We start from the raw sequence: 12,727 nt of genomic DNA, 5'->3' as shown, positions 1-12,727 counted from the left end.
GCTGTTTACAGAGGGTCAGTTCTGGGCTGGGCCCTCCGCTAAGGCTGGGACTGTAGAAAGTTTTTAAACCATGGTCTCTGCCTGCAAGTCTAGTCAGAGCTATGATATGGGAAACAGCAGAATCAGGGATTAAAGATTAATTAAGAAAAGCTCTTATATGCTTTAAAAATTGGGAGCGAATGCCATGTCTGAGAATTGGAGTAATCAAAGTAGGTTTCAGGAAGGAAAGGAACTTATGCTGGGACTTATAAGGGTGTGAAGAACTGAGGTAGAAGGAGGGTGAGGAAGGACGTGTCGGGGAAGGGAGAGGGCAAAGGCACAGAGATGGGCATAGACAACCCTGTCACCCTATCCTGTTCTCTCTCTGCCCCTCTCTCCCTTACAATTGAACTGAATGTTAAGAATAGAAAAAAAAACTAAATCACTCCTATTAAAAAGTAGAAAAGTGAAACCTCGTGGACGCCATGATATGCACTAAGTCGTAATGATGTTGCAGGCTGGCTGGGAACAACTTCCACGGGGTCAGGAAAACATGCCTGCCCCGGGAACAGGATTGTGCATTTGCTGGGTGGATGATGTCTGCCTCATTCAGTTGTCTTGGAAGCACAAACCCCCGACTGTCTTTGTATCATGTGAGTGTCTCTGGCCAGATCAGGCTGACCTGTGGATGCACTTCTGCGTGATCAAGCTGTTGATCAGTAAATCAAAACAATAGCAGAGTTAGGCCTTTTGTCACCTTCCATGGCTGGGATGGGGCAGAGCTGGGTTCAACTTCCAGCTTCCCTTTGCTCTGGCCCATCTTTGCGGGCAAGCACTGAGCTTGCCTCCAAGGTCCTGGGATGTATAACTAGCATCTGGCCGGGAACAAAGTGAGCCGTGGTCAGCTAGTGAAGAAATCAAGCTTACAGGTGACAGGTTCTCTACTTCACCTCATCACCTCCCCCTCCAAAGCCCCAATACAAGAAAGAAGTCCTGGAAAACCAGAAGAACAAAGCTGACAGCACGCAGAGATGGGTGGGTGGGAGGCCAGTGAGGGAGGAGGCAGGGCAGGGAGTTGTTGTGTGTGCATGTGTTTTAAATTAATGATGGGAAGGATTTGAAGACTTGTACAATGACTTTGCCAGCGAAAATGTAATTAGCTGAAGACAACATGCTGCTGATGTTGGAACCGGTGGTTTAATGAAGCCTGCCCTAATGAGAACGTCAGTGTCTTGCTCGGAGATTGCCTTCACAAACAGGGCCTCTTCTCCAGATTTTGTGCTTGATTAGTTCCAGAGAAAGATTGAATTGTAATAATTTTTTTTAACGGGAGAAACAAGAGCCACAGCACTTAGTGTATGGCCCAGGAGGAGACTCTTGACTGTAAGCCTTCCCTCCTCCTCCCCTCTTTGGTGTCAGACAAAGCTTGCTGGCAAGGAGTGAGGGGCTTGGAGGGAATCTTAGCGTGTGAAACACTAATTGTGTTCGTAGGTCAGCGTCTCCCCCAGTCCTTAATTCCCTTGCCTGTTCCTTTGCTACAGTTCTTCAGCTCTATTATGCATATTACTTGGTGCCAAGATTGAATCACAGCTGGAGTGTTACAAGAGATGTGACCATGGATGCCCGTTATTCTCCTTAGCATTGTGGGTCAAATAAGTTACAAGTTAGAAGAGCTTTATGAGCAGAAAGCCATGAGTAAGAGTTTTGCTAACCTCTGTATTTGATCAGCATTAAATGACTTGCATTGGGAGTGACCATTATCATTGTTAGGGCCCTAATGCAAAACATGACCTGCAGGGTTTCTCCTACCTTTTCCAAATCTGTTGGCCAGCAGTCTTTTGGGTGACCTGACTGATGCAGGTTCTAATTTCCCTGAAAGTGTTCAAGTCCCACATTTTCTCCCCAGCCTATCTTCTACATGTGTTGTTATATTATGGAACACAGCTACTGTTCCTCTTAGGGCTCTGACCCCAGAACAAGGGCTTACAAGCAGCAAAGAGACCTGAGTTTGTGTGCAAGTGTGCCAGGCTATTCTCAAGGAGATAGTTGAGCGCCTGTGCCTGTTGGCCCTAAAGGCATTTGATTTCACTTAGGAAACATCCACCCAAGAACAGATATCTCCGTAAGTTTTCTCTTCCCATGTCAAAACGACAGCCCAGTAAGTCTGGCCGCCCTTGGGACAATTAAATTATTGCTTGAAATTATGCACTTGGTCAACCCAGTGATTACATTAACTGATCAGCTTAATTGAAGAAGATTGGGGGCATCTGGGGCAGGCAGTGAAGACAGTACTGAGTGTAGACATTTGAGAATCCTTACTTGCATAACCCTAAGAGTTAGATATAGGAGCAAGACCACCAGGGCTTAATTTGGAGAAGATGGGAAGTTGGGGAATTGCAGCCCAGGCTACAGTGGTGGGCTCCTTTCTACTCAACAAGGTCATAAAACAACATTGTTAAGATCAGTGGTTGAGTCTTGGTTTGAGCAAATTATGTAGCCCCTCTGATCTCCTGTTTCCTCACCTAAAAAATGGAAATGGTAATTCCTACTACTTACATCTATTGGTAGAATTAAATAAAATGATAATGGTAGCTCACCATTCACTGTGTTTGGCACACGGTATGTACTTTACAAAGGAATAAGGCAGTGTGTGTGTAGAATTGCAGAATAAGGCAGGAATTCAGGGGAGGAATTAAGCATATGTAACGGGATTGCTATAGGAGCTGAGAAATGCTTTTGTAGTGGTATGTAGCTCCGAAATCTTTGCAAAGCTAACCGTCAGCTCTGTAGGATTGTCACCTCTCCCAATCCAGACACTGTGCCATTGGAGGTTCTACTGTGAAAGAAAAACCCTGGCAGGGCTTCTGAATACTTGACTAGACCCTGCCACAGCAGACCTCATGGCAATCGTAATGATAAAGTTGGACCTCTGTTTGTGGGACAGAAATATGGTCAAGGCCCGCACCTATGTGAAGGGCCTTCTACCTGTCCCCTCGCAGGCATCTCCTGGATTATGCAGCCTTCAAAGGTGCATCTCAGTTTTTAGCTGGGGAGGAAAAAAGACCTTTTGAAAAAAAAAAAAAGACCTGGTTCAGAGAGTGATATTGATGACTATGTGCCCAAATGAGGGAAATCTTGACATTTTGACACTCTCCCTGTTTTATTCCCAACTTTTTTCATCTGAAGTCATTGGAATTTCCACAGGGCATTGGAATCCCCACAGGGGTCTTGCACAATGTCTGCCCTCAGTTGGTTTTCATTTGCTCAGCCCCAGCTGCTGCCCACAGAGCTGTTAGGTCTCTGAGACCTCCTCTCCTCCCCTTGGGCTGGGCTACCTGACGTTTGGGGAGATGGGAGGAAGAGGGTTTAACAACTCCATTATGTTCAGAGAGAAAGAGGGTTAAAGTCATGCTAATGGTCATTAGCATATACCGTGCCAGCTGCCTCTTCTGTTACTTGTTCAGTAATTCCCTTAATGCTTGGTCCTAATGGAGCAGATTATTGTTATTATTTTACTTCATTGAGATCACCTACTGCGTAAAAACAAAGAGGAAAGGGGGAAAATAACGTGGCCAAGAATAGGCATGGAGCATTATCCAGCTGGAGATACTTATTTATTGGCTTCATGCTTGGCTTGTGAAGTTCTGAAGGGCTGGTGCACATGGTCCGTGGAGGGAGCCTGTCTCACGCAGCTCTGCCCATGGGTTGCTGAGACAGCGACCTGGTGTGCTTTTGCTTCCGTGTGGACCCGTTTATCTCCCAGCCTGCCTGTCATGCACAATGCACACATTTGTGCACGTGCATGCACGCACACACCCACACGATGGGTCACACGTGGGGCCAGCCTCTTAACATAGCACTGATTGCGGTCCCATCCATAATGTCTGACTAAGCAGCAGCATGTCTCAGAAATTTTCTAAGTCTACATCTTGAGGGAGTGGAGGACCTCAGCTTTGCCTCTGTGGCCTGATTCCTCGCGGCTCTCTCACTCTGCAACAATCTAGGTCAGTCTTTGGAATTAGGGGATCCATTAGGGTAGCCTTGGGCCCGGAAAAGCCAGCCGTGGCAAGCTGCTTCTGTCACCCTGCTTCGCCCAGCTCCACTCGACCTCAGCCTTCTCATTAAGGCAAACGGCAGGTTCCCCAAGCTACTGGTGATCAGAGAGCTCTGAGCTCCTTATGCACAAATGCACTCCCTTGCTTTTACTTTGGGACAGCAAAGTCAAGCCTCAGAGGTAAGAAAAATCCCAAGAACTAAAAAAGCAGCTCTATAAAAAGAACCTGAAAGAGGACAACTTGAAATAGCCCAGGCTGGCTCCAGCATGCTAGACTGTAGCCACTTTCCCTGCAGAGCTTCAGGCTCTCATTAGCTGAAACTCCTGAAGCCTCACAGAGAAGTTGAAGACAAACTTCCCAGATTAAAGAAGAAAGACAGTGATCAAAACCTAATAGAATCAAAACTTTTAGACCTGGGAAAATAAAAAAAAAATTAAAAGCTATAAAGTTGAGTTTCCTCTTGAGAAGAACTTCATGCTCATAGCCTCCTTGGGTTGGGAGGGCCCTCTGATGTCAACCTGCCTAACCTAGGGAGCTCTTGATCTTAGAGTTTTTCTCTTGCTTATATATGGAAGGCTGCCTGGTCCCTATCTTTACCCCCCAAATGGCATTTTAATGAGAGATCTTGGGGGGGACATCCTATGTCTTCCCTACGCTTTGGATATTTGGACTTAGAAGGGTGGGGCTGGGGTTCTGAAGCATCTCATGGCAGCAGGCTCCAGTGAGAGGCTAACCAGGCAGGGCAGATCTGTCCCCTGCCAGTGGGATGTGCAATTCACATCAGAAGCCCCAGAGGAATATTGAAGCCTCTTAATTAACGTGGTGGCCTGTGGCAACTGGAAAGCATTTCCACACGATTAAAGACTTCAGCAAATCCCCAAGGGGAGGTAATGTTCCTAATAATTTATAAATTGCACCCACTACTTAATAGGCTTAACCTGTAGCTTTTGTCTTCTGTTTGGGAAGGAGATGGGCAGAGGATAATGGATTTCTGTCCACCGGCCACCACAGAAAAGAGAATCTGCCAGAAGAGCAAACCAAGGGGCTTTCCCTTCTAGTTTAGGGACTCCTGGCAGTAAAAGTATCCTCAAGGTCAAGAATGTGTTAATACAATCTCGATGACATCCTCTGATTTCCAAGGCCTATTGTGCCTTTGGGGAAGCGGGTGGGTCTGCTTATCAGGGCTGCATTGGCTAGCTGGAGTTGATAGCCTGCCTCTGAAGGATCAGTTCCTTGGCCTGTAGTTTCTGGCATTACTGGGCAAGAAGAGCTCACAAATATTTTTTTCCATAATCAGTTTACCAGCTGAGAGCTATTTCCAGTTTGACAGGTATCAGTGTTATAATCAGGAAGTTTCCAATTTGGAAGAGTCAGTGCATTTCTTTTAATCACTTCACTTGATAGATGAAGGCCTGGGATAGGTTCGGAGAGGCTGTGCAACTTGCACAAAGTTGTTCTGGTTAGCTCTGCTATTTTATTGGTGACTTACATGCTATTAGAAACTTACTATAGTTTTCCACTGGGCTCAGAGAAATGTAGGATTGGATGGGACCTTGAAAATCGTCTATTCACCTCATCCATTCCCTACCCCTGGGATATTTGGATCTAGATTAGAAAGCGAGCAGCATTGCCATATGGGCTTACACAGTTTTTCTCCTCTTGGTCTGTCTTCTTTGAAAGCTGGAGAGAGATAGAAATGATCACTGTCATCTGTGAGAGAGGGCATTTGCCCTAGACCTTCGGGCTTTGTTATTGGGGAAAAATAGGTGACAGGCCACCAAACTCATCTATTTTATTCTTGGTTTTTAACCACCATTTAATTCCTTTAGGAATATAATTTGAATTCAGTGTGTCCAGTTGCCTTGAGGGATAATTAATTATGTCTCAGATTCACTCTTCTGGTTACTCCTAGGGCAAAGCTAAGCTTTGAAATGTGAGCTGATTGATTGTCTGCAGCCACTTGACAGATGGTAGCTGGAAACATAATCTCAGCTTTTCCACTTCTCTGCCAAGGGTTCACAAAACCCAGGTGACTCCCTAAACTTTGGTGAAATTTGATAAATATGGATTCTTTTTGTTGGGATTTACCGATCATATGACACTGATTTGGGATAATGTAAGGATTTTACTGGCCCCTGACATTATAGGTTATACCTAGAGTATAACCTCCAGTCCAAATATCTTTACCTGTCACAGTTTCTTCTGTTATAAGAAAAGAAGTAATGGCAGGCTATTTCCAGTCCTTGTGATCTGTTTTTATCTTCCTTTTGTGCCTATGTTTACCTTTAAAAACCAAATTATAGAGATTATTTTCTCTAACTCAAATGTAAACCCCATGAGATCAGGACCTATTCCTTTATTATTCACTGCAGTATCTGCATAACAGTGACCATAAGAAAAATGATTCGCTAAAGTGAGTAAATATCTGTTGAACGATTGAGTAATGAATTGAATGGATGAGTCACATAAGCAACTGACATATAAGCTTTGCTTGCAGGCACATAGATGATGTCCATATTGAAAGATACTCAAAGTTGACCTCCCCTTCTTCCCCGCCTCCTGCCCTCCCTCCTTTCCTCCCTCCCTTCTTTCCACCCTTCCTTCCACAGTTATTGAACACCTACTTCATGGAAGGCACTAGGACTGACCCTGGAACTTAGCATCCTCTGCTCTCATGAAGTCTATAATCTAGTAGATGAGATCAACAAGCAAATCAGAGATAAAAGTACTTGTGGTTAGTTATGTGGAAGGTTCTATGGGTGGTTCAGTGATATAGGGAAGAATTGGCTGAGGTTATGTCACTGAACTGACTTTAAAGGACAAGTAAGGGTTAGCTAAGGGAGTGAGGAATGACCCAGACCCAGGATGAATACACAGGTCAGATAATGAGACAGTCTTGTAGTTGGCCTGCAAGACTGGGATGAGCATAAAATGGAAATCTGCCTAGAACTTTCTATCCCTGAGCAATCACCATCAGTGCTATATAAAATATTGTTACATAAGTATTACAAAATCTGCAAATTATCTCACAAACCTCATACTACTCTCTCAGGTAAGTGCCCAAAATGTCAGTTTCATGAGAAAATAAAAGCTGATTTCATTTGTTTGATCTCTATTAAAGCCAGCAGAATGATTTATTGATGTTTTTTAAAGAAAAATATATTTTTAAATACCATTTTTTGCAAGCATCTTATTAATAGATGTGGAGATTTCATATACCCCAAACATACTTGTAGATACAAAAATTTTAACAGTTTTGAGGGAAATCAATAGAATAATCAGAAAACTCATGAAAAGATGAATAAAGAGCAAAACAATTGCATATCTTGCTGTCAGTGTTATTTTTTTAATGTTCAAAGTTTGCATTTTGTTACTTCTCACTTGGGTCCAGATGTACCTTAATGGTTTTTCTGTTTGTTTGTTTTGTTTTGCCATAAAAATTCAAGTTAACACATAAATGAAGCACATACTCTGAACACAGCTAGGGTAATGCAGAAGCTCAAAGCAAGGTGTAGGTTTAGGAAGAACTCCTGTGCACTTCTTTAAAGCCTGGGAGATCACATTGCCCACTGTGTTTGTCAGTATGCTCATGTTCACATGCCAGGTGGAAGTCTATTTGAATGGGGTTGAATGCTTAGAGGAAGTTTGTTCCTCCCAACAAACTTTCTTTTTTTTTTTTTTTTTTTTTTTATTAAATATAGTTGGTTTACAATGTTGTGTTAGTTTCAGGTGTAGTAAAGTGATTCAGTTGTGTATATATTATTTCAGATTCTCTTCCATTATAGGTTATTATAAGATATTGAATATAGTTCCTTGTGCTATACAGTAGGACCTTGTTGTTTATCTGTTTTATATATAGTAGTTTGTATCTGCTAATCCCAAACTCTTAATCTATCACTCCCCCCTTTCCCCTTTGGTAACTATAAGTTTACCAACAAATTTTCTTTTGTCAGACAAGAACTCGCCTTGTTCTTTTTGACTTGATTATTAGGAAGCTCCTAGCCCTTCTTGGCCTAGGCTTTCTTTCCATTCATCTGCCACCTCTTGGTTTCATTAGGTTATTTGAAAGAAAAATCCTAGCGCCTCTGTGAGTTTCACTGAAACTGCTTAAAATCTCCGATGGAAGTAGAAGGGTTAAAAATAATGGTAACATCAAAGAACCTTGGTTTATCACAGGAATGCAAAAGCAGTCGAATTTGAGCGCTGGATTTGAGTCCTCACCATAGACGGAACATTATCAAAGTGGCTACACCCATGCCTTTTCCCAGTATAGTGGAGGCCCTGTACGTAAAGTTCTCCTACCTACTCCCTCCTCACTGGATAGAGCAGATAAGCAGTCCAGAGGGATTTGTGTGTAGTGATTTTACAAATTATTATTACAACATATTATTATTATTATTATTAAATAGTATTACAAATTAATATCATATAACTTATGTATATTATTATTTCGATAATAGTCCACAACTAGTAAGTCATAACAAACTGTTGTGACATCTGCCATCATTTTGGGTTATAGATGCAGAGAGACTATTCCACAACTTGAGTGCCTGAGAATGTTTTTTCATATGCCTGTGCTGAGTTTCACCTAATGGCTGGAGCTCATTATTGGTAACTGATTATTAAAAAACTGAGGTCATCTGGAGTCCGTGACTCTAAGCAGAGGGAATGTTTTGCTAAAGCAATACTAGAGCTGCTAAATGAACTGGCTTAGCCAAACAAAAACTTGTATTCTAGCTCCCTATGAGTTGTTATTTTTTTAAAAATTAGCATAAAATATTGCTAATTGAGTGTCTAGGCCCCTACGTGGTAAAGGGGACTTTAGATGAACCTAACAAAACAGTACCATGAAAAGAGCAGTGGAAGAGGATCTGGGTGTAGAACCAGTTCTACACTGTTTAGTTTTGTAGTTTCTCTGGGCCTTCATTTCTTCAGAAGAGGAGGGGCTGTGTCTAAAGATTTTCACTGGATCTCACAGTTGAGAGAGAACACAGATTTCTCTGTTGAAATTCAACTAAATTGAGAGTCTAATGGTATCCTCCATGCATGTAGTGGTGTGTGAGGCACAGTCTTATTTTAGCACAGAGACCTTGAAATGCACCTGCTGTCTTTGCCCTGCCTACTAACCTTGAGTCGGACGCTTGAGTGGGTGCTTGGTGCAAGGTCCTTTGTTTACGATAGTGTCTCTTTGTCGGCTAGATGTGCACTTTGAGTAGTTTCTCTTTTTCCTTCGAAAGGTGAGGATGGATTCAGGTGGAATTGCCCATATTCTCCTACTCTGTCCTGTTACAGTTCATGAGATAGATGCCAGGGTGTATATGTCTCCAGTGAGCGAAGCTCACTCAGGGTGACTGCAGCCTAGTGGTTAAGAAGGTAGGCTCTGGAGTGGGAGTCATTTTGGCCCCATTCCAGTCCTATGATTCATTTGCTGTGTGACCTTGCACAAGTTATTCAGCCTCTGTGCCCTAGCCTTTTCAAATGTAAAATGGGGTAATAGTTGACCCTACCTCTCAGAGTTAAAAGTGTAGAACATTTGGGGCAAATGTCTGATACAAAGTAAAAGCCCCATTAACAGACCACTGTCGTTGCTTTATTCCTGTGTAATATGGGGCATGAACCTATGGCCTGGATCTTATCACAACCCCGTTGTGAGCAACTGAAAGGAGAATCAGAGAGGAAGAGTGGAAGGGGCGCCTGAAGACCTCTCTGCGAGCAGGAAGAATGGTGCTTAAACCATTCCTGGGAGATTGATGTTTATGCCCCCCTTACAGCTCTTTAGGGAATAAAATTACCTCGAGCTTTCACTTGCCTAATTCAATGTCTGACAACTTCCCTCGCTGGGGAAGTTATTCTTTCTGTGTGGCTTAATTACCTATTGTTGCAGTTTCAATTTGGGAAGAAGGAAAGTTAGTGGGTCTGGCTCTGAGATAAAGGGTCTGCCGAAAAACCACTGGGTTGGACTCAAACGCTCATTCTCAGCAAACGGGTGCAGGGCTCAGTTCTGCCCTGTTGAGGTGCCCCAGGGGCTCTCTGTGCACGTCTGCAGGGCTGCCAGGAGGGAGGGATCATGGCTGGCAGAGGTGGCACTTATCAGAGACCTAGGATGCTTGGCTCTGGACTCCCACCCCCACTGTAACCTGAGCAGCTTCACATTCATGCTTTCTGTGTACTTGCTTGAGAGATTTCACCAGGAGAAAGGGTTATGCAGATAAAAGAAAAATTTGAAAACCTGGAGGCCAGTGTGTGTCTCCAAAAAGCCACCCGACATGACAGGTCACTTGACAGCTGACTCTGTTACTTCTTGTCTCAGCTCCTCTGAGCTGCCTGTTGGAAAGCAGCAACATCATGTGTGTGAGTGCGTATGCACGTGCTCCTTTGCTCACAGTGATGGGGGGAGAGGGAGGATAAATGGGAAAATTTACAGGGAGAGGAACTTTATAAATCTAAGATATAATTATTATGAGACTGGAAAAAGCCCCCTCTAATATATTCAAGGGAATCATCTTGACCCAGCATTGTGTGGGCGAGCCCCTGGGAATTAATAGAGGGTTTTCACCTCTAGCCTATGTGATGGGGCGGCAGTGATTGAAGCCCAAGACTGAGAGCAGAGCCATTTGGCACACGCCCACCTAGTGAAATAGGTTCCGAGGGATATTGACCAAAATAAAGGGAGTGAATACAGATTGTGCACGGGAAGATTTATGCCCACTGAGTGCTGTGCAGCAATGGGCTTGTAAGCCCTTCCCTCCGAACACTGCCCTGGGCACACGTGAAGGCGAGGCGTTCAGCCTCGCTGAGCACTGCATCCTTGTCTCTGACAGACAACTTAGCTGTGTTCAGGCTTTTAAGTAATGGCCTCAGAGGATGGCCTTGGAGCACCAGAAGGTTCAGAAGGAAACTCCTCTGCCAGCCTGAGTCCAGGACGACGTGGGTCTCAGTCCCTTCTCTTGAGCTTAGCAAGAATGGGAACATCACTCAGGACTGTGTGAGTGGGAGAAGCCTGTCCCCTAAAGCAGCAGTGACCCCAAAAGTCATGTTCAAATGATGAGATTTCTCTGCACACTTGGTTGTAAGTTCCTGATGGATGTAAACTTCTCTTCCGATGGGTCTGGTTTTCTCCTGCTCGGGCAATTACTCTGATGGAGACGTTTAAGGTTAGGCTGACAGCCTTGACTCCCTGTGATACAATCTATTAGATGTGTTACACAGTTACCTAACTTAGTGCTTACACCACCCTGTGAGGGGAAGTGGTATCTTTTCCATTATACAGATGAGGAATCTGTGGTATCTTCTCCATTATACAGAATCTGAGGTTTCGAACTTACAGGACTTGCTGATGGTTGGTGGAGGCAGAGTTAGAATCTATATATGATTGATTTTAAGATATGAAAGAGAAAGAAACCAGATGCCATCCCACTGCTAAAAATTGGCCTGAAACCAGCTTTACATATAGCAGATCTGCCTTAAAAAAACCCTCTCTCTTATTTCTGCAGCTGAAATTATGCACACGCGCACACACACACACATATATACAATCACAAAGACTTCTTTCTTCTTCAAATTGTTTGCTAAGCCAGAAGCAACCATGGATCACTTGAAATGATGCACTGATCATCCCAGTTCCATTTTTCTTTCACCCTGATCACCGATCACAGCAGACTGTCCCTTTGCTGCTGAGTGATGCTTGCTATAAGCGCTTACTGCACCTAAGTGAATGAATGAATTAATGGGTGAGTGATGGGTGGTAACAGCGGGAGGGGTGAGGCCCCTTGGTGGGACGAGCTCACCCATCTTCCTGCGTCCACCTGCTGCCCTCTCTTCCCAGGGTGGCATGATAGCGCTGCTGCTGTCCATCTTGTGCCTTGTGATGATCCTATACACTCGCCGGCGCTGGTGCAAGCGCCGCCGGGTCCCCCAGCCCCAGAAGAGTGCCAGCGCTGAGGCTGCCAATGAGATTCACTACATTCCTTCTGTGCTGATCGGCGGGCACGGGCGGGAGAGTCTGCGCAATGCCCGCGTGCAGGGCCACAACTCCAGCGGCACCCTGAGCATCCGGGAGACACCCATCCTGGATGGCTACGAGTACGACATCACTGACCTGCGCCACCACCTGCAGAGGGAGTGCATGAACGGAGGGGAGGACTTCGCCAGCCAGGTTACCCGCACCCTCGACTCCCTGCAGGGCTGCAACGAGAAGGCAGGGATGGACCTCACGCCAGGTGGGTGACTCGTGGGTGACTCGGTCCTTGTCTCAGGGCACTAGGGAGTGGGTAGGGAACAGCTGTTTTCTAATTTCATGGCTGGTTGTCATACATAATGGGATGTGCCAGTGCCCTTTCCCAGGTGGGCAAGAAGCGTAAGCATTTTCCTGAGATGATGGGAGCTGTTTTCTAATATACGAAATCAGAAGAACAAGGGTAAATTGGATCCCTCTCCACTTCCACTTTGCACTGCAAGTAGAGGTACTTTTACATCCAACAGAAGAGTGAGTTAGAGGCTTTTTCATATATAATGAGCAGTCCTCAGGAAAATAGGGATATAGCAGAAAAGATCAACGTGTGTGTGTGTGACATTTTTGTATATAGTATGTTTGTGCGGGCAATTAAATTTTCCATTGAAGTGGAGGGGACAGAGGTATCTTTCTTTTCTATGACTACTGAGACTTTGGCCTGGAGTGTTTTAGTTGTGTTGTC

At 44.4% G+C, this 12,727-nt stretch overlaps 1 protein-coding gene across 2 annotated transcripts in view; it reads left to right on the top strand.

Annotated features, from left to right (window-relative positions):
* Positions 1-12,727, top strand: part of ASTN1 (astrotactin 1) — a 323,652-nt gene that overhangs the window by 142,086 nt on the left and 168,839 nt on the right. For both annotated transcript variants that reach the window (XM_036835140.1, XM_036835133.1), the window contains exon 3: positions 11,860-12,253. In XM_036835140.1, the coding sequence (XP_036691035.1) occupies positions 11,860-12,253 (394 nt within the window). The remainder of the gene's footprint in view (positions 1-11,859; positions 12,254-12,727) is intronic.

The sequence above is a fragment of the Balaenoptera musculus genome, chromosome 1 (genome assembly GCF_009873245.2).
Source record: "Balaenoptera musculus isolate JJ_BM4_2016_0621 chromosome 1, mBalMus1.pri.v3, whole genome shotgun sequence".
Classification (NCBI taxonomy): domain Eukaryota; kingdom Metazoa; phylum Chordata; class Mammalia; order Artiodactyla; family Balaenopteridae; genus Balaenoptera; species Balaenoptera musculus.
Note: the sequence above shows the minus strand (reverse complement) of the source record. Positions and strands in the feature narration are given on the sequence as shown.